Below are 23,364 nucleotides of genomic sequence, written 5' to 3'. Positions count from 1 at the left end.
GCTTAGGACACTAACATATGAATTTGGGGAAGACACAATTCAGCCCATTACAGTAGTTAAGAATAGAAGAGGAGTTAATTATGCCTATACTTATAGCGCCCTGTAGAAGTAAAGGGTCATTATGTTTTCAACTTATTTTTCAAATGGTTCAAAAATATAGTTATGCATATAGTGTAGGAATCTGGATGAAAGTATATGGTAATTTTTTTTAACTCTGAAAAAAATCTCATTTGTTTCTAAAGAATTTTCTGAAAGTGTGAAGTAAAACTTGTTTTCTTAAGTATTTAAAAGTCTATTTAATGATTTTGATTTTTATAGCCCTACTTTTGTGGGAAAAAAAATCCTCATGAAAGGCTAAAGTGGGGTTTTCAATCAATGTTTATCATATATAATACAAATATTATGAATAGAGAAGAAAAGGACCAAAAGGGATTGAACTCAACTCATTCCAATCATTGTAATACCTAACACAAATATAGTCATTTGCTTGCCATAAATAGTTGAAAAAATAAAGCATAGCTTCTTTCCTAAGTTTCTATCTTCCTATTTTTCAACCAAATTCAGTTTTTAAAAATTACCCTATCTATCAATTCATTTCTAGTTATTCTGGGATCACACAGATCCCACATGTCAGCTTGAGGGTCATTTCTTTTACCATGGATTCCTAACACAGGTATCTTTCAGCCAAGCACAAACCTAGGGAAATACTAGTATGCTTTTGGGCTTATCATCTACCCATCTATTCTGTGTGTCATTAATGTACTAGTATTTCATTTTTTACTAGGCATATGTTTATTACTTTGTACCTACTGAAATTCAAAAAAATATATGCCACTGATTCTAAAAATAGCTCATAGCTTATTCTGTAATTTTTTTAGCTGATGTTATAAGAAGACATTTGTTATTTATTTGATGAAGCTATTTTTTTCTTGTAATTCTAAACACATTTGAAGAAAGAAAAAGAGCTTATGAAATAAATTAAGAAAACAATTGAACTATATTTTACCATGTTATAAGACTAAAATTTCTGAATAATCACTTATGCAGGGGCAGGCCACATCAGAATCCCAGATCTACCTACCAGTATATAATGCAGTTTTGTTCTCCCGAGGTCTTACTGAGTAATCAAGCCTGCAGTATGCATGGATACTGCTAACCACTTAAGAATTCAACACTTAGCCAGCAACAGCACATTATCTATGTGCCTAAATTTTTTGAGGGTTATGTATCCTAATGTTGCTTTCCATTATGGCATAAAATTGAGAGTACACCTATATCAATTTGCTTGAAGTACTTCATTATGTATTGATTCTACAAACTTTCACTTAAATGTTTATAATGCAATTTGAATAGTTGTGATTTACCAGAACTACTAAACTTCAAACCAAATTTGTTAATAATAAAAATAAAAGACAAAAACTCAAATTTTCTATAGAAAATATTTCAGACTAGAAGATATTCATAAGACATAATTTAATAGTCTGTATTTTACACTAGATATATGTGTGTATGCTAGCTGCAATATTATATTTCTTCACCAACTGCAGACTAGAAAAGAAACAAATTATAAAGAAAAATCACTGTTTTTGATGGAGGCAGCCAGGCCATTAGAATAGCTATTTTTCCTTACATCATCTTACAATAATAACTATATCATTGAGGCCACTAGACCTATTCAAATCCTGTTTTGTGGCTCTTGGCAATACATTAACCTTTTGGGATCTTAATTTGATTATCTTGAGATGGGAATACAACCTATTCTCATTGGACTGGTGTAAAGAATTAAATAATGCAAAATGTCTAGAACAGCAAACAGAATATATTAAGTTTCCCCAAACTTTGGAAGTAAAACTCAGGTCTACAAAATCATCTAAATCTTATTAATTATACATATAGATTGTTTAAATCTTACAAAATGACATAGATGTACTCTATTTATTAATATAAATAGGCACATGAAGCGTAAATCTTATAGCATACACTTGACCTCTATTAATGTTAATGTATTAGAGTCAATATTTTGTAATATAAAGTTTTGCTAATTTTTTTGTTTTTGTAGGGTTTAGAGAAATGAATAAAAGCAGCACTGGATAATTTCCAGTCCTTTAAAAACAAAATAATCTCTCCTAGAAAGTTCAAATTCGTATTTTCTTTTTCTCCTTATATATTTCCTTAGAGCAAGCAGAAACATCTGAAATCAGGTGCTGCTCATTCTTTTCAAAACAGAGCCAATGCCTATGTAGAAGGTTTTGAGAAAGACAAGTCTCCTAAATCTTGTCTTCTCATTCACTGTTTGTACCCATTAAGCAACGTTATGAAGTTGAGGATTCAAGGGATGTGGATATAAGGGAGAAGTGTTTTTTGTTTGTTTGGTTTGGTTTGAAGCAAAGTATTTGCTTATATGACAAGGGAGGTGTTCACAGATTGATATGAATACCAGTGCTACTATGGCTTCTGCTTGTTTTAAAAGAAATCAGCTGATTGTATTACTTTCTCCCTTTTCCCTGTGAGTTATATGTGGAACTCTGATGTACCACCCACGATTGATGACATAACAGAAGCAAGCAAAGTACAGAGAGACAGCAGTGAATAGACTTGAGAAACATTAATAGTAAACCTGGGTAAAAATTTTTTATCAATTTTAAATTTGCCATTTTTTATTACTAAAATATCATTTTAAATTTTATTATAAGTTAACTTTAGATCAATGAAAATCAATTTTATGTTTTTTCCAACATATCAACATCAGAAAAATTTACAGTATGAAATTCATTTTTATGTTATCATAGAAGATACCATATTTTAAAGAATTTGTAAGTAGTAACATAGGGTACTACCTAATTTTATTTAATGCATACATACCATGACTTTATATCTACATTTAAGTAATTGAGGGAGCTAGAATTAATGGTATCTAGACTTAGAATACATGTACAAATTTCTACTCTTGAGATATGAAATTTTTCTCATCATCATAAATCACACTTTAAAAAACTGGGGTCATATTCTATCAGTCTTTTGAGGTGAATTAAGAAAACTGTATACTATTTCATGATTCTCTAGATCATGTTAATATGTAACATTTCAAAAGCATCTCACCGGATAATATTTTCACAAATCATCACAAATGTATGATGCCTAGTAAGTTTGGTTTTTCTTCTTAAAGGCTCATTCAGTAATTATTTATTCTTAAAGTTCAACATTCAGAAAATTATTGAATAAGGTATTATTTTGCTCAGAGGATATCAGCCTACATAGTGTAAAGGCCAATAAAATAGTAAAGGTATGAGGCTGGGGATATAGCTCACTTGGTAGAGTGCTTGCTTTGCATGCAGAAGGCCCTGGGTTCAATAATGAGTACACTTCTAATAAAATCCTTGCTGAAAGATACATCCAGAAGAAGAAGAAGAAAAAAAGTAAAGGTAGCAATGAAAAACAAATATGGCATTATTTCAGAATGGACAATTCTACCTAAGAGAAAATAAATGACAAATTTTATACCCACACAAATTGTGAATCATTTCGCCACAGACCAATGAAAACATGGGCTAAACCCATATTTAAATTAGCATTTTGGTTGCTGATATACAAAAAAAATGTGGCATCTATATACAATGGAGTATTATGCAGCACTAAGAAATGACAAAATCATAGAATTTGCAGGGAAATGGATGACATTAGAGCAGATTATGCTAAGTGAAGCTAGCCAAGCCCTAAAAAACAAATGCCAAATGTCTTCTTTGATATAAAGAGAGCAACTAAGAACAGAACAGGAAGGAAGAGCATGAGGAAAAGACTAACAGTAAACAAAGACGAATGGGGGGAAAGAAAAGGAGAGAGAAGGGAAAGGATATGGAAATGGTAGGAGACCTTCAATGATACACAAAAGTATAAGAGGTTATGATGGGCAAGGGGGAGGGGGAAAAAGGGAGAGAATTGAACAACAGCAGAGGAGGCAGAGAGGGAAGATGGGAGGGGAGGGGAGGGGGGATAGTAGGGGATAGGAAAGGTAGCAGAATACAACAGTCACTAATATGCCATTATGTAAAAATGTGAGTATGCAACAGATGTGATTCTGCAATCTGTATTTGGGGAAGAAATGGGAGTTCAAAACCCAATGGAGTCAAATGTATGAAAGATGATTTATCAAGAGCTCTGTAATGTTTTGAACAATCAATAAAAATAAAATTAAATTAAATTAAATTAAAAATGCTATGGGAAGGAGTGAAAAAAAAAGAATCTACTAACACATTAACTTGTAATATAATATTATGCTCAATTAATTAATTTATCACTGATCCCAAAGATCTGGAATAATAGTATTTATGCTAGAATAATAAAATCTAATGATATGAAAAAAATTAGCATTTTGGGACATTAGTTCTTTCATTCTACAAATTTAAAAAAAATCGGGATTGGGACTGGAAGTCCAATTCAGGAGTAAAGTGCCTGCTTCATATGCTCAAGGTCCTTGGTTCAATCCCCAGTACCAAAAAACAAAACAAAACCTGGCAATACAAGAACTGAGTGTTAACAAGGCTTAAAAACAATATATATATATATATATATATATATATATATATTCATAAAATATTTTCATGAAATAAGGATGATAAAGACTACTTAATCAGAAAGTAACACCAAAAACATGTAAAAATAGTAAGCTACATGAGAAACTGTCTAGTTCACTCCTGAAGTCCAGGTGTCTAAAGCAGTTCCACGTACCTAACAGATGCTCAAACATTTGTTGAATAAATATAAAAAAAGAAAAGACAATATTAAAGACATTCCCATTACATTAAGAATAACGCTGGCAAAACTGCTGTAACTCTATTATTCCATATTATTTGTGAAGTTCTACCTATTAGATGTAACACTTCAAACATTGGAAAAGAAATAAAAAGCATATTAATTTCCAGATTATATACATGCATTAGAAAGTCGAAAGACATAAGTAAAAAAATTATTAGAATAATTATATGTATTCACTTAGGTAAACAGATAAAAGATTTTTTTTTTAGAAAAACAAATTATCCTTCAGACTAACAATAACCAGTTAAAGTTAAATAAAAGGAAAAATAGCACCTGAAAATTTAACATGCAATGAACAAATTTAACCAGAAAGATTTAGGATCTAAGTGAAGACAACTACAACATGTTGTTAGATATAAAACAAGACCTACATGAACAGATGGGAAATCTTATTAGAAAGCAAAATGAAATATAATGAGTACACTTCTAATAAAATCTTTGCTGAAAGATACATCCAAAAAAATAAGGACACTTCCCCCACAAAAAATGTTTGAAAATAACAATGAAAACAATCTTCTCCTATAGATAGTAAAACATACTACAAAGCTGCCACGATAATAGTACTACTATTACCTTTATTAGTATATATTGAACTTACTATGTTCCAGGTACTACCTAAGTACATGTACATGTACATAGTGATTAGTGATTAAATGAGATCTGTATTTGTGGGGGTGGATAAATGGGGATCGAACTCAGAGGCACTCAACCACTGAGGCACATCCCTATCCCTATTTTGTATTTAATTTAGAGACAGGGTCTCACTGAGTTGCTTACCTCCCTGCTTTTGCTGAGGCTGGCTTTGAACTCGTGATCCTCCTGCCTCAATCTCCCAGCCTCTGGGATTACAGGCGTGTGCCACTGCACCCGGCAAGATCTATATTTTTAATATTACCATTTTAGATACCTAGAAACTGAAATACTGGGGTTGGGGTGGTGGCTCAGTGGTACAGCGCTTGCCTAGCATGTGTGAGGCACTGGGTTCGATTGTGAGTACCACATATAAATAATAAATTAAAAAATAAAGGTCCAGTGACAACAAAAAAATATTTAAAAAAAGAAACTGAAATACTGAGTGAGAGTGGGAAAGTCATTGATATGTCATTTGGAAAAGTAATTTGATTATCTTTATTCTTTTCCTTAACAAATATTTTTGGCCAGTCTTTACCAAATCCTATTTTAGATGCTAAAAACATAGCATAAAAAAATAGATGTGGTATCTATCGTTATGTATCCTTACCATGAGGAAAAATATAAGCAAGAAAACAAATATCATTTCAGAGAGTGATAGGGAAATAAAACCAGATTATATTATAGGAACAGATAATAAGGGAGCCTGCATTTATCAGGTCCAAGAAGCCATCTTTATAGAAATATTTAATGAGCTAGAAAAACATTAAAATATTTGATAATCTAACAAAATTCTTGGAACATGTAATAACATTTGAGGACTAGAAAGCAGGCTAACATGTCTGTTTTATAGGAAATAAGTATATAATAGAAAATGTATGTTTACAACAGGGGCCTACACACACACTCTAATCCACAATACCATTTTTAGGACTCCATCCTATAGCAATAACAGCATGCATACATAAACTATGTTCAGAATAATGTTGTTGCTAGATATTTTGTAAGAGAAAAATTACTAGGAAAAACTCAATATTGATCATTTTGAGGATGCTAACTAGATTATGGTATGACTTATAGTACTGAGTTAATGAAAAGAACTGGACAGTACATGTTCTAACCTGGAAAGATGTCCTAGAAATAATATATAAAAAATGGTAGTAGACTACTATATATGACATGAATCTATTATTTTTTAAATGAGCCTCATGAACTATGCCATCAGGAATTTACACCCTTAAGTCTGGAACTGGATAAATTCCTCTTTGCTTCCTCCCCTCTGATAGATGTTCTCTTAAACACTATCCTGCCACCATTTTCTCTAATTCATTCCCTGCCAATATTTCAGTGTACCTTAGCCCACTGCTTATTTCGTTATCTGGGAACACAAAGAGCACAGCACCATAAACATTTTAAGAGTTAACAGAAAAAGAACATTTCTTTACAATTTAGAAACATAACAGACTCTAACACTGAAATGACTGAAATAGCTCTAATGATTTTAGAGTAATCATATAGCATACTAACCTTTATTAAAAAATCAATCATAATAATATGAACAAATAAAGAAAAACAAATATTCAGTTGGTTATTGCACAAGGAAAGATAAATGAGTTATTCTTACCTCTACTTTTGTTCGATAGAGAACAAGTCGTTTAAGGCTGCATAACTTGGCAATGTGGTTGAATGCTTGAGGTGGTAATTTATCACAGGATGAGAGATTTAAATCTTGTAGATCTGGACACATCTCAGAAATAACCTCCAAGCAAGTTTCATTAAGGAAATGGCTGCAAGATAATTCAAGGCGTACTAATTCAGATCCACAAACCTTCAGAAACCTGTAAAAACAACATTCCACATGAATTTCATAAAATTAAAAGATATTTTTTATAAGGACTTAGAACTTATATTAATTCTAAGGAGAAAGGCTTAGAAAAATGAATTTATATTATGAAAAACATACGACATCTTTCACTTAAATTCTCATTCAATGCATGCTAAAATGTGCATGGTTAGGTTAAAATAAATCAACCTGAGAAGACAAAATGGATTCACATCATGTAAAAAGTCAGCTAATGCTAAGTGGAAAATTAAAAAAGCAGAGGATATATTTCTCCTACTTACCTATAATGCACAACTGAGTTGGTAAAGATTAAAAGGAAAAAAAAAAACTCTAAACTCTTGGAAGATATTTCCCCAGTAACAATACTCAGAACTGGGTAATATATTTGGAACACTGCACATGAAATGACATCTTCAATTAAATGACCTCAAAACAATCAGAAAAGCCTCCTTTCAACTCAGAAAATTTCTAGGTTTGTTTAAGTGCACAGTTGTGATATGTTTCTTGTAGCTCTAACTATTTAGTAACTAAACTACTCAGAAATAATCCAAGGTGACAGAAAATGCTTTATCAGAGTAGGTCACGATTTTATATTAGTTACATTTCAGATGGGGAGAAAACAGTCCTGTCCATAACCACCCTCTGTTAGAAACCTAAAACTAAAATGAATCTAGGAGCATTTGAATGTATGGAACTTTATCAAATAAGCAAATTGAACCAATTATTCTTGTTCAGTTCTCTTGACATAATCTTGTACATCAGTGTCACATCAGCAATATTACTACTATTAATTGATGCCACATCTTTTTTTTCCTAAATGATTTAAGAAGCTGATAAAGGAACATACAAAATAAAACTGAACCAAATTGAATCCTTGTGTAAATAAAGGAAACAATACTTTAGTAGAAGTTAAAAATAGGGATTTTTTTTTACACTGTTCTACTACTTTCTAGCAGTGACATGAGAAAAGACATTCTTTCAAATCTCACATTTCCTTAGCTGTGAAAGGAAAACTTGAACAACACTCACTACATTGCCCCATGGTTTCGATCATCAAATAATATGTGAAAGCAATTTTTAAAGGTCAAAGCACCCCACAAATATTAAAATGTCAGTTAAATATTGGTTAGCTCATATTTAAACAACAGAATTCAGTTGCCTCAGATTTTATTTTAAATATTGCAAATAACCCAGTTTCCATACATATTATGCTTGAATATCCATTTACTTTTAATCCATTGCAGTCTGTGTTCTGCTCTCCCTAAATTTACCCTTTCCTTTTAATTGCTAAATTCAGTGCCCTCTCTTATCAGTATTTGTATTATGTGATTTATTTCTGACATTTCATACAATTGCCCACTACTCCCTTAAACCTCTGATGCTCCTCCTGTGAATTCTTCTCCTGGATCTCCTCCAACAGGTCTTCCTATTATTACCTGTGCTGTTTATTTGTTAAACTGCAATCTGCATAAAGCATTTCCATTCATTCAGCAAGCAGATAGTGAGTTTCCACTGTGCCCCAGACAGTAGCCTAGACACTGGGGAGATAGCCCAGTCCCTACTCTCACACAGCCTACTTACATTTTAGTGACAGAAGGAGACTAGACACAAATAAAATAAATAATATATTAAAGGCTGAAAAGCAATAAGGAGCAAATAAATGCAGGGAAGGTCAACAGGAGGTTTGATTAGAGAAGCTACAATGAGAGGGTGAGCAAAGCAGATGTCTGGAAGAAGAGCATTCCAGGTGAAGGTTTAAAGGGCAAATACACTGGTTTGAAGACAAGAACAAAGAAGAATAAGGAAGCTGACACAGGAGGCCCACAGTGAGGGGGAAATAAGTAGATCAGAGAGATGAGGTACCATGTCATTATAAAGACTTCAGCTTTTATTTTGAGAGAAATGGAATTCCTAATCTTTAGAGGTTTTGAGCAGAGGAGTGTCACCACTTCCTTGTGTTTTACCAGAATCCTTATGGTTTTTGTGTTATGAGATTGAGAGGAAAGCAGGCAGAAAGGAAGGACCATTTCAATATTCAGGAAAGAGAGGAGAGCACATAAGATCCAGGTGCTATTAACAAACATGGTGATAAACACTCAGTATTTTTCCTTTAATAAAGTCAAGGTATACCCAAGAAATAGGATAAAATTAACATGTTTACCTTACGTTGAGTAAGGTAACAAGTAGGGAGTTAGGAGTTTTTTATTATTTAAAAGTTAGAAATCTAAAAACAGATATAGCATTTCGAAGAATTAAAAAATATCCTATTTGATAATTCTAAAACTATTCACAAATTACAAAAGTTAAATATGTCTATTAATTCCCTTAGAATTAAAAGCTTTAAGGCATCTTATTTCCTATGGTCTCCTTTATTGGCAAAGTACTTTGATCTGCATTTCTGTTTCATATTTAACTTAGAATGTCTTGTAGACTTAACATTCCTTCTTTTTCCTTTAATTATTGAACCTTTCTCTTCCAAAGTATTTTGAGTGCTATAAATCCAATCACCAGAAAGCCAACTTTCAAGTTGACTTAATGAATGATACAATGTAAAAGCAAAATAAAGACAATGACCATATTTATACTAGTCTTCTGAGTTTTTTTTTCACTCTCAATACTCTTAAATTGTATACCTCCACTATGAGAAGATTATTTGGTCAATATACCTATATTCTCTTTTCCTTACTGGATCTCTTACAAGATCTTTTCTACTTGCCTTTTCATGATACCTCCATTCTAAAATGGCAGAAGCAACAGTAAGCTCAATTCACTGAACAATTTCTTTCCTTAATGTTCCACATGGAAATTTTATTTTAATGCAGAGTTCTATGTATGCTTTTGTCTTGGTGAATTGTTTACTCATCTCAACTATGACATGGGTCACTTGAAAGGAGAACTACAGCTTCATTATTCTTACAGCTATTCATTCTACATTGTGAATTCTTAAAAGTATTTTTTTTAAATTGAAGGTTTTATGAGGACACCTAAGTTCAGATAAACAAATGTGAACTACGTCTCCTGCTATGAGAAAAAGAGTCTCTGGAGGATAAAGTAAATTGCTTATCCTTATGAGGTGAATTAATTTGTCCAGAAGAATACAAGTACATGAGAAGTAATTTACTAAATGGTAACTTGCACCCTAAAATAATTAACATCCCATGAATGAATAATTTAATCTGAGTTTACTCATCACAAAATAAAAGGCACTAATCCTCACAACTTGTCTGAAGTATGGAAATAAGGGAGAATTAGATAAAAATATCCATGGCTTCTAATTCCTAATCTTAGGTATTGTTAGTTGAACCTCACTCAGTTCTATAAAACAGTATATTTAAAATAATTTTGATTCCAAATAACTTAGAACATTATTTAATATATCTGGCTCAAAATAAACTCATTAAAAACAAAACTTCTTGCTTAACTGATTATGGTGCTATCCAGTAATGGTAGAAAGAGTGGAAAAGAAATTATTTCTACTGTCTAGGAGCTGACAATCTAAAAGAGGAACCTTGTATAAAATATAGGCAGGCAACTAAATAAATATATGAATGGGTAATAAGTCCTTTATATTACAAAATTATAATTCTGTGTGTGAAAACATCTAAAAAGTTCTTGATTCTAGAAAGCACCCAAGAATTTTTTTTTAAGAAATGAATACACACTACTTAGAATAAGTAAAGGGTTTAAAGGTAAAAACCTGCAATCACGGAGGTAAAAATCAGGGTGATTTGGCACCTATTCAAAAAAAAAATGGTAGTGGGAAAATGGACTTAAAGCCTTTTCAACAAAATTAAGTGATGAAACTTTAAAGCACAAACTGGCAGGGAAGCAAAGTAATATTCAAGACTTTAGAGAACTGTATTATAAAAGGGGAATTACAATGGATGTAATTTTAATGAGTAATGATATTCATGAGCAGTACTCAAAGTTGCAAATCACAAATCTGTGGATGGAACGGGATTTTTAATAACTGATTAAAAGTTTTATGTTCTTGTTATTCCAATTTAACCTATTTCTCTGCTATTCTGAATAATACAAATTCATAAAAAAAGTTCTTTAAAATCCAGTTAAATAGTTCTAATTTGTAAAGACAAGGTTTTTAGACACCAAAGTAACTACATCAAACTTTTTCCTAAAGACTTGCTCAAGAAGCAGCTCACCATCATCATTGGTCTCTAGTTTTAAAATGTACATTTTTTCTTTAAAGTATTATAAATAAGTCTTCTTCACAGTAATGAGCATAAATAGGCCATACTTATTCATAGGTTATTCATTAATAATCAAGCCATGAATATTTATTGTTTATTCTGGGAATGCTGCCTACGAGTTATAATGACTGTCAATTCAGTAGTCAAGTTGAGGGGGCCAATAGCAATCAGCAGGCAAACCTCCAATATACCCCCACCCTCCCCCAATTTTTTTCTCTTCCTGTTACTTTAACTTTCTTTTCTTAATGGAAACAGTGACTAGGCTTGAAAAAATGCTAGCAAAATTTATGGTTTTATTGACTAAAATACTATAGCAAAATATGGAGAATTTATATATGCACTTTTGTGATTATTCAAGTACGCCTACAGAAACTCATCTAGTTGAACATAAAAATGGTAGAAAACTGCTTGTGAGAAAGTGGCTGAAACTGTACCTTCTCAAAAGACAATCTTTATCATTACCAGCCTAAAATTAAGAAAAATAACTACTCAGTTTTCTTCTCACAACTCACGTTTCTTCTAATGCACTTGAATAAGCTACAAAAAGAGAATGTTAAAAAAATTATTTAGTATTGCCTTTACATTTTACTCATTATCATGATTATACGCAGCACTTTGCCTAAGAAACTGTTTGCTACCAACATTTTATCTAATGTCTAGAATCATTAGTTGCCACCCTGTTATTTTACTTATAAAATTATGTAAATAATATGTTTAAACAAGATATTTATTTTTATAACTGTCTTCCCTGCTGAAGGAAGAAACCATATATCTTATATATCTTTTTACATGGTCAAAAATATCCACTACCCTGCCTTGCCACGAAAGATGAAAACAAATTCCTAACAGTGGAAAACACTGTGGAAAGAGCTATGAGAGTAATTAAAATGCCCTAAACATCTGTATATTGTAAAACAATGCTTACTGACATCAAGTGTTCTATCTGTCTGATATTCTGTTGGTTTTGGTTTATTATTAATAATATATGCTCTAAATCATAATCATTAGTTTCGGATCTTCTTGGTCCCATTAGCAGAGAGGGAAATTTGCAAACAATGTGGGTACTTTTAAGGTAGAGAGAAATAAAAAGAACTAAGCTATTGCTAGGATTCAGAAAATGATATTTCAAAGTATGGAGCTTTGCCATGCTGAATACTCTGAACTAAAAGACACCGGAAGGTCTCAGAAGCAGCCTCAGAACCAAGTTTTCTCTGACTTTCTCCTGCCCTGTCTCTTGCCCACCCCCCAACAAGTCAAAGAAACCAGAATTCTTCTTTCTCAAGATAGGACATAGATAGAATTTCTTTTCCCCGAAGCATGCCATAAAGCTTTAACATATTACTCTAACCTTCCCCTGCCTTTCTATCTAGGACCTAGTCATAAAGAAATTCTGACATACCCTTATCCAATACTGGGTCATAATAATCTCATTCCAGAGAAGTCCTGCCCCATATTTAGGAAGAAGAAATGCTACAACACAAACGAAAGAAGAATCTGAATAGACAAGACTTGCTAGTTTTCCCCACTCAATCCATTACTATTAGGATCATACACTTTTTGTCCAATCACATTTCTACATGCCTGTCCTTGCTTCACTGAACCTAAGCATAACATTAGATAGTTTTTCATGTATCTTTGGGTCTTTACTCTGAAAGGTCCTGTATCGTGTAAAACTATGACTAAATAAAAATTTTAACTTTTTTGTTTGTTTATCTTTTGATATAGGGTATCAGCTTGTGACCTTTATGATGGGAAGAAAAGGGATCATCCTCTTTCTGGAGCTATAATGTGTTCCACTGCACAGGGGTCATATATCTAGCAATGAGCCTTTTCCCAAAATCTACTTTTGGCAGAAAAAAAACTCAGTGCATCCATGGTTTCAATCTGGGAGCCTTACTACTTGTATTTTTTAAAATTTGATGTAAAAACTATCATTGTTAGCATTTTTAACACATTGTTACTATTTCAAACATTAGAACTTCATTGAAATCTAATGTTATCAAATTTCTTTCTGAAACTGCATCTTTATTTTTATAATCTGAGTCAAGTGAAAACAAGGCTCTATGTATAAATTTCTGATTCTAAAACCAGCATACAAAAATGCATTTTATTGGGGATATGTGTAGGGATAGCTGCAGTTCATTTTTAGTTTGTAAAAAAACAGGATGAAACTCTGTTCAATAATTAAAAATAACAGGTAATTTCTGAAAAGTTTCTAATTCATTATTTAACTTCATGAAAATAATGGAATCATATATAACATACAATGAGGACAACTATCATCAAGGTTAAGAGAGGCACCTGTTTGTATCATAAGAAAAATTACTATGGCATTACTAAATGAATATGCACTTGTGGCAAGCTTTCAAATGTTTAACAGGTGACATTTAATAGTAAGGAGACAAAATGCTTAAATAGAAAGGAGCAGAAACACCTGGGCAGGTCTGCAAGTGTGGTCGTCTAGCATGCAATTGCATTTTCAACATAATTAGTTTAAATGAGCTTCTAAATTTGGGTGATGTATTGCACATGTAATTAAGATTTAATTAAAAATGTTCTGTAATAAATTGTTTTCCATTTCTGACAAATCACATTAGAGAGGTAGATTTTGATTTGGAAATAGTCTTTTTTTTTTAAATGTGTTAATCATCTCACCTGAATGGAAAAAAAAGTTCTGTTGAAAGTCAGTTGGGATTTAAAAAATAAAAAGTGAAGAATTTTTTTTTTTCTATATAGCTGACTGAATCCAGGGGTGCTCTAGCACTGAGCTACATCCCTCAACCCTTTTTTACTTTGAGACAGGGTCTAAGTAAGTTGCCCAAGCTAGCCTTTACCTTGCCACCCTCCTGCCTCAGCCTCCCAAATAGCTGGGATTACAGGAGTGCACCAGTTTCTCTATAGTTTAGCTGAAGAGAATGCTGAAACACTTTTACGTTTATAAACAGCAACATTCTACATATAAACCATATTTATTTTTTAATTTCTTTAAGACACATAGTATAGAACTTTACATTTATTATAAAAACTATTACACAGTAAGTGTAGCCTGCTAACAATAATAATAATTTAAAAAAACTCAATAAGGCTTTGCACTAACCTGCTAAATCCTGCAACAGAGATGAAGCCTCTATTGCCAGTCCAAGATAAATTAAGCCACTGGACAAGGGTACATCGAGCCTGCAGGAACTCCAGAGAAGTGTCATTTAGCTTTGCCCAGTATGGCTGCAGATTGAGGTGGATATACTGTAGAGGATCACAGCAATGCTGGTGTAGCAGTTTGCAAGTTTGTGCTAATCTACACAGGTCTGGTAGTGTAAGATGATTCAGAATCAGTTGAATAAGCTACCCAAAACAGAAAAACCAAGATCATCAAGAGTGAAAAAGAGTAAGATTATTTTATTAAACATATAATGTGGCCTAATAATAAATAGAATCACATTTTATAACAACATTTTCATATAGCAAATAAATCAACAATTAACAAAATTATCCAAATAGAAAAAAAATACACACAGATAAATATACTGTATTTCAAAAATGTTTAAATATTCAGCTCATGCTGACAACTCTTCTTCCTTAGGGTACAAAGATACATTTTGGTGATCTGTTGACTAATACAATTTTTTCATAGACTCAGCATTTACTACATGTGATAGAAAACAAAAAGTTCTCATTCTCAGAGTGCTACAGTCCAGTGGGGGTACTAGTAAGTACAAGGATGTACTTTAAAAGCATTAATAGAAAGCAACATAGAATACTACTAGAGCCTAACACAAGACACACACCTACTGCCAAAGTAAAGTACTTGTGCCAGGAGGACTCAGCTTTAAAGGGAGAGGGACAAACTAGGTGAAAATAGTGTTAAGGACACAGTTACTCAGAGCCTCACAGAGGAGCTTAGATTTATTCTGACAAAAGGCAAGGGAGACAGGAAGAACAACAAACCAAGAACTAATGTAGAATTCCAGGAAAAAGAAAAAAGGACACTTAAAGCAGCAAGGATGGAGTAGTGAACATACATAAAAATAAGCCACACGGAATCAAAAAGATCTTTTTCTTTCATTATCTCCTTGAACTAATCCGAGATTTGTTTTTTCTTAATGAACAATTGGGGGCTTTTAAACTAGTTTACAAAGAACAACTGCTTAAATAGCTTATACTGAACCAAGAAAAATAAAATTAAATAATTGCTAAATGTTCAAATCTTATTTAGATGAGGACTATTTTTTTAAATTTAATGCAGGGCATTTAATAAATTTTCTTTTTTATAATTATACCCCGTAATATAAATCATCTTTTTTTCAATTTACTCTCTAGGTTCAGTATAAATTTTAGGTAAGAATTTCTCTTTTTTTGGCAAAAACACTACAAAATACAGAGTAACAACAGTATGATCTTTAAAAGAACATATATAATATAATGTGATATATTTATTAATCATCTGATGCTCATAAGGTTTGGGGTATTCTTGCTATTTACTTTTAACATCTGAACTAGGCTTTAAAAATAATGTTAGGATATATGTATGTTTATTCTGAAGATAGGGAAAGAGAAGGAAAATAATAATTTGTCCAAAAGCTGACAAAGATTCTCCGCTTGGTCAAAAACTTAGTTAGGCTTCTAGACCTTCTAGGCTCCCTTGTGCACTTCGTTATCAAAATCCAGTTCCAGCAAAAAGCTTTACAATTCCTCCTAAGTTAGTTTAGCAAGAATGTTCACCCTTTACCATCCCCCGGGGAATGCCTGATTACCTATCTCTAGGATGAATCCTTTCATTCAGTTTAGTCCAAATCCCCCCTTTCTCCTGATGTTTCTTCTTAGTAATTTTTCCATCAACACACCCTCAACATGCTGATTGGCTATAAATTCCCACTCACCCCATGAGGTATTTGCTGCTAGCCCAATCTCTCTCTCCCACTGCAAAATTTCATTGCTGTTGTTCCTATCCCTACCACAACTGCATTTTCTTTAGCAAATCTCATCAATGAGATAACCCTGTTGACATGTAAAAGATGAATTAACAAAAATTCTGGTAAAAAAAATCAGAAAATCCAAACACTGAAGAAAAATAGAAAATGATAAGTTTCTCCCTCTCTAAAGTCAATTCTAACAATTCTCTCCCCAGAAATAAGCACTGTTAACGTTTTTTCTGACATCTTCCAGATAAATGTGTATGAAATTGTATTTTTCGATATGCACTAAAGGAATGATATGATATATACTGTTCAGCACTTTGCTTTTCTCATTTCATGATACATACTATAGATGGTTCTTCATCTGCACAAACAGGTCCACCTCATTCCATTTCATAGATGTGACATAATAATTCAACTGGTTTCTTATTGATGGATTTCTTGATTTTCTCTTATTACAAATTATATTGTAATATCATTATGTGTTACATTACGTATGTATGTTCATCTTATTAAACTTTGAAAATTTACTGTTAGGGTAAATTACATGCATTTAGAAGTTTTGATGTAAGGACAAACTGCCCTTGTAAATGTTTACATTACTTTATATATCCACAGTGTAAAAAAAGGACCCATTCATCTACTTCATAGACAGCACTGTATAAAAACAAGAAAGTATGGGACTACTTTTGTGGTTTCTTCTTATCTTCTTCTTTTTTTTTTTCCAAGTGAGCTGCTAATGTTTACTTCTTTCCTCTTAATATATTTCTGGACTCTATTCTGTTTCATATATCTATCCATTATTTCTTCCATTTCAATAACCCTCAAGGTAAAATAAGTTTTCTTCTAAATTTCTAAAAGTGTATGTGTTGAACCAGGCATGGTGGTGCACGCCTGTAATCCCAGCGGCTCAGGAGGCTGAGGCTGGAGGATCAAACCCAGCCTCAGCAAAAGTGAGGTGCTAAGCAACTCATTGAGACCCTTTTTCTCTAAATAAAATACGAAAAATAGGTCTAGGGGTGTGGCTTGATAGTCAAGATAGTCAAGTGCCTTTGAGTTCAATCCCTAGTACCTACCAAAAAGAAAAAAAAGTGTATATGTTAGAAAATGGAGTTTTATTCAGTCATAAATAAAAATGAAATTATGTCATTTGCAGGAAAGTAATGGAATTTGAGAATATTATGTTAAGTAAAATAAGACAAATTCAGAAAGTCATGGGTCAAATTTTTTTCCTTACATGTGGATATATAATAGGATATGTAATAGGACAATTGGTATTTCTCAATTTCATAGCCATTAATATGTATATTTTATATAAAAGTATGATGTGTGACTATAAGGATCAGGCACTGGAGTTAAAAAGAGAAGTAGGTTTGGCTTAGGTGAGGGGGGTGAGGACTACTCGTTTTCATAAAAGCATTGCTTTTTTGCAGGTATCTCTGTCCTTAAGTGTATGATTAATTTCAATAAAAACTAAATAGTATGTTTTAAATTATTAAAATGTAGAATACCAAATCCTACCTATGAAAATGTGAACAAGGATCAGAAGATATTGACTAATAAGTACATTGATTTACAGAAAAAAAATAGGACAATTGGCTATTATGATTCAAACTTTTGGGAGTTTCTAATTCTAGTCATTGCAGCATTCTCAGAATGTTATATAGTTCTATTAGTGGCTGATACTGATATCTTCTAAATTAGGGGTGGTGCATTTCTTTGTTACCTTGATTTACTTTACAAGCCAAATGTACTTTTCTTCTAGTTACACTAATATAGTTGATTATAACTCCATTACTAGAAGATAGCAAAACTGGTGCTGCATCACCACAACTGGGACCACCAACTAGAATTGGGTATTGGCTCCAAGCTAAATACACTTCTTTTTCTAACCTCTTCAATGTATGTGTTGGCATGCACTAGATCATTTGGTTGCAAATGAAAATCAGGACTAATACCCCTCTATCATTCTTCTTTTCTGGAATTTTCCTAATTATTTTCATATTTCTTAGGTGAATTTTTCAATTTAACAATTTGAATTTTAATTTGGACTTGGTTAAACACACAGTTACTTCAAAGAAAACTGACATTTTTGCTTTATTGTATCTTTCTACTTGAGAGCATGCTATGACTCATCATTAAATGATCTATTTGTTCCTAGAGTTCCTACTGCAATTGATTTGTCTATTAACTTTGTAACCTGCTAATTTACTCATTGTTCTTAACAGTTTTTTGGTCTATTCTCCTGTGTTTTAGATATATAAACATTTTCTCTGCAAAAAATTATGCCTTTTATTTCTTTCTCATGTCTACCAGCTCTGGCTAATACTTCTGCAATAATGTTAAATTACATTGCTATTCATGGCTTTGATTCAAATGAGAGCCATGAAAGTTCAGCATATATATAATTCCCAATTTCTTTACTAACTACATCTTAAAAAGTAAAAAGAAATAGTTTCACTTTAGTTTATGTATGTTATGGTTCAGATGTGTGTCCCCAAAAAGCCCATGTGTGAAACAATGCAAGAAGGTTTAGAAGTAAAATGATTGGGAAATGAGAGTCTTAACCCAATCAGTGAATTAATCCTCTAGCAAGGTTTAACTGAGTGGTACTGAAAGCAGGTAGGGTGTGGTTGGAGGAGGTGGGTCATTCGGGGCATGTCTTTGGGGTTTATATTTTGTCATGTGAGGAGAGTTCTCTATGTTTCTGATCATGTCCTGAGTCCCTTTCCTCCACCACATTCTTCAGCCATGGTGTTTGGTATCATTTCTGGCCCTGAGGAATGAAATCAGCCATCTTTGGACTGAGACCTCTGAAATTGTGAGCCCCAAATAAACTTTTCCTCTTCTAATTGTTCTTATCAGGTCTTTTAGTCACAGCAGCAAAAAAGCTGACTAAAACAAAACTATCACTTTACCATGTAATCAACATAAAAATTACTACTGAGATATTGCACATTCTTTTTTTTCCAAAGTAGGTCTTTAAAATCCTGTGTGTTATTTTACACTTTAGCACATTTCAATTCATACTAGTCACATTTCAAGTGCTCAATAGTACATATGGCTGGTGGCTACCATATTGGACAATGCATTTCTATTGTTTGATAATTAAATATGATATTAGTTCTTGGTTTATGATAGTTGTTAGTAGATAATTGGTAAGACAGCTTAATAAAATATGTACAATTTAAAAGAAATGGTTAAAATATGATTATCTATTTAGCTGTCACTTATCAACTGGTTTACACATCTACTGAAATGATGTTAAGATTCTTCTCCTTTTAACCTAGTACTATGGTATTAGTACATAAACCCTCTAACATGAAAACACCCTCAAATTTCAGGAACAAATCTCAAATGATTTTCTGGTATTATCCTTTTAAAACAATTCAACTTCCTTTGCTTTAAGTTACTCATATATGTAAAATTGGTCTGATAGTTTTCTTTTCGTGTGCTATCTTAATTAATGTTACCCTAGCTTCATACAAGAGTTGAAAATGTCTTCTTTATACTATGAAACAGAGTTTAAATAATACAAGAATTGTCTGTCTCATAAATGTTTGAAAGAAAACTACAAGTAATCTGAGCTTGACAACAGTAATAATTTGAAATCTGTAGAATTAACTCAGAATTAACTTGTTTCAGTTATTGTAGAATTTTTAAGCAGCTAGTTCAGAGAAATCCTGTATCAGAAGATAAATAATTTACTTTTTCCAGATGGTTACTTTAAAAACTCCCAGAAACTTTTGGTGTAGTTCCAAAGAAAAAGCACTGTATTAAAAGGTATATATTATATGAAAACATTCTGATACTGAATATTAAATTTTAAGCAAATATTAAAATATAAAAAGAATAAAGAGTCATTAAAACCATGACAATGACAATGTGAAAGAGCAGTTTTGATTTTGATTAAATAAAAGATATAGGGTTTAGGTCTACAAGACAATATCCATTAATCACTACTCACCTAATATATACTGTCTGTCAAAATGTGGTTTTTTTTGGCATGGAGGGGATCCTAGTATAAAGTATATTTGTATAACACAATGAAGATAGGATGTGACACATTGAGCAGAACTCCCAAAACACACCTAATCTCATTCACTGTACTCTGCAGTATTAACTCTTGATATGGTATTCTGCTTTCATCAAAGCTAATCAATGTTCTTCCAAGAATATCAATTCTATCGCCTGGTTTCTTCCACAGAGACTGCATGTGGGAACAAATATGGTAACATTCCTCATTCATCAGCCTATAATAATGGCCCCATTAAATTGATCATGGTAAAATACTATATTGAAGTTCTCCCAATGACCAAAACTAATGAGCACTTGAAACAACCCTCTACATTTGATGTCTTTTTATGGCTTCCAGACATTTTCAACTTCTTAATGGTTTGGTTTAAGACTCTCTCATCTTTATCCCAAGTCCCTTTTCTAGCTTATTTTCCTCTATGGAACTCTTGGATGTCTTAATTAATGTTACCCAGAATTCTACTCCTGGCTCTTTATTCAAACTTCAGTGTTTCACTTGTCAACTTCATCTACCATGGTGCCCCTCTATTTAGATGTGACTTGTTCAAATGTAAACTCAGACATTCCTGATGAGTTTCCAACTCAAACAGCAAGTGCCCACTATTCTCCACAAACAAGTCTGCTTTGATGAATCATAGGCACCTTCCTACCTTCATCTACTATTTTAAAATTAATGGCATGTCCGCCCACCATGTCATTCTAACTTGAAACCTAAGAATCCTGCTGATGTTTTTCATCTCCACATTCACCAGTTACTTTTGATTACAACCTTTGAACTTCTGAAATATTTCTCCCACCTAATGTCTTCTTCAAACATTCCAACTTGGAAGGCTTCATAATTTCTTGTCTAAATTATTGCAGTAGCTTCCTAACTGGGACCTCTGCCTCCCACCCTAATTTCCTATTGATCTATTCTCCATTCACCAGATTAATCTAAGACATAAATCTCATTTTACAATCCTCCTCCTTAAAGTAAACAAACCGTCAATGTTCACAATCATTCTTTATGCCACAAGCCATATGAAAGACAAATTCAAATGAACCCAAAACATCTGGATAATTATTCTAATTGTGGGCCAAAGCATGTGCAAAAGTGCTTGAATACTATGGATAATTTCTGGAATATTAACTATTATTCCACATCTTTCTCTCCCACTCAAAGACAGCATAAGAATAACAAAAGAAAGTATTCAATTATAATCGTGAATCTGCTCTAATATTTTAGCAAAAGTAAATTATTTATAAAATCTAAAGTATTTGATTTCCCAAACTAACTTTGCTATAAACCAGAATAAGACAGTACCCTGAAGACCACTGGGTAAAGGGTTAAAATGCAAATCTGCTGGTAAAACCCAGAGGCAAAACCTACTCTATAGTACAGCAGAGTAGGATGTGTACTGCCAAGGCTAGGGTGTCCCAATCATTGTCGTCCATGTGAATGGAGATGTACACTGCAACAGCCCTAAGCCTCCATTTAATTTCATGCAGCCTCTGCAGTCAAATCTGATGTTTCAGCCATACTAAAATACTGGAATTTCCAATCAAGTCACAAAGTTTCACTTCTCACCTTTCTAAATTCTTTTCTCTCTGCCTAAGGTTTCCCTCCGTTTCCATTTAAATGCTATATGTCAAGCATTTTATTAGGCCTGAATAAAGTTCAACAAACTGTTTAAAATATATTTACTGACTTTAAATTTCTAATTTCTAGTTTTAGAAAATGGGTAAAAATCAAAAAAGTGATTCATTCTCCTCCAGATAAACAGCTATTCCTGAGTCCTGAGGAGGAACACTCTCAGTATTTCACACTCCTCTCTCTCTGCCCCAATTCAACTCTGCTTCATCTTTCTTCCCTTCTCCCAAGAAGGTCTTATCCAATCTGTGAAGCTTCCTTTCCATAAAACAAGACTTGACCTTTGAACTCTTTACCTTAAATCATCTATGTCTAGCAATTTTAATAGCTACTTCACAGATACATCACAGTATTTTAGCCATAACATATTATACAGACATTACAACTACTGTTAGGTATTCAAGAGACTGCCTTATTGTTCCATGCAAGTTAAGCTTCCTATGTTACTACAGTGAAATTTTAAATACCAACATTTTGGAAGAGGGATATATAGGTTGGTTAAAATTTAAGACTAGGACTGGGGATATGCTTCAGTTGGTAGAGTGCTTGCCTCCTATGCACAAGGCCCTGGGTTCAATCCCCAGCACCAAAAAAAAAAAAAAAAAAAAAAATTTAGTCTATAAATTTTTCTTAAAAAAACTGATTATATCATTTTTAGGAATACATTGTTTTTTGTAGAGGTCTAAATGCCTGGCCCCACTCTCACTGCCAAGGATATTTGGAAACAGGTGGAGAAAGGTTTTAGTGTCACATTGCTGGGAAATACTTACTGGCATTTGATACCTGGGACCCAGGGATGCTAAATATCCTACACAACTATTCCTCTGTAAGTACACTGAAAAAAAGATTCCAAACAAGATACAAAAAAAAAAAAAGTATTTCCAGGAGAAGGCACTCTGGACCTGCCTAGACCAAAATTTAGAGCTAGAAGTATACCAGAGTTAGTATGGAAGAACAAGTGATACTTAGGAAAGCTCTGGACTATTAAATGGTATAAACATTCATCTCACAATCATTATTTCTCTTATCTTTAATGTAACTCATATAAAACTGCACATACTGCCCATACTTATAATGTATAATTGTGAATTAGAGTATAACTTATTATTCTTATTATTGGCTTGTGTATTTGGCTATTGCTATTTAATGATATAACAACATATACTTAATAGTTTATCCAGAAATACTGAAGTTAATCCAAAAGAAGTAGCAAAATTACTTTTTCGTCTAGTTTTTCCAAAACTAAAATATGTAACACATCAGAATACTCCCTTACCTATTATGCTTCCAATT

General features: G+C 32.6%; 1 protein-coding gene across 3 annotated transcripts in view; it reads right to left on the bottom strand.

Annotated features, from left to right (window-relative positions):
* Nucleotides 1-23,364, bottom strand: part of Fbxl4 (F-box and leucine rich repeat protein 4) — a 79,140-nt gene that overhangs the window by 35,527 nt on the left and 20,249 nt on the right. For all 3 annotated transcript variants that reach the window (XM_078019585.1, XM_005335875.5, XM_040283128.2), the window contains exons 5-6: nucleotides 14,591-14,835; nucleotides 7,067-7,280 (exon numbers count right to left, since the gene is read on the bottom strand). In XM_078019585.1, coding sequence (XP_077875711.1) covers nucleotides 7,067-7,280; nucleotides 14,591-14,835 — 459 coding nt within the window. The remainder of the gene's footprint in view (nucleotides 1-7,066; nucleotides 7,281-14,590; nucleotides 14,836-23,364) is intronic.

Source organism: Ictidomys tridecemlineatus, chromosome 8 (assembly GCF_052094955.1).
Source record: "Ictidomys tridecemlineatus isolate mIctTri1 chromosome 8, mIctTri1.hap1, whole genome shotgun sequence".
NCBI classification, from domain to species: domain Eukaryota; kingdom Metazoa; phylum Chordata; class Mammalia; order Rodentia; family Sciuridae; genus Ictidomys; species Ictidomys tridecemlineatus.
The sequence above is the reverse complement of the archived record's forward strand: the minus strand, read 5'-3'. Positions and strand labels throughout refer to the sequence as shown.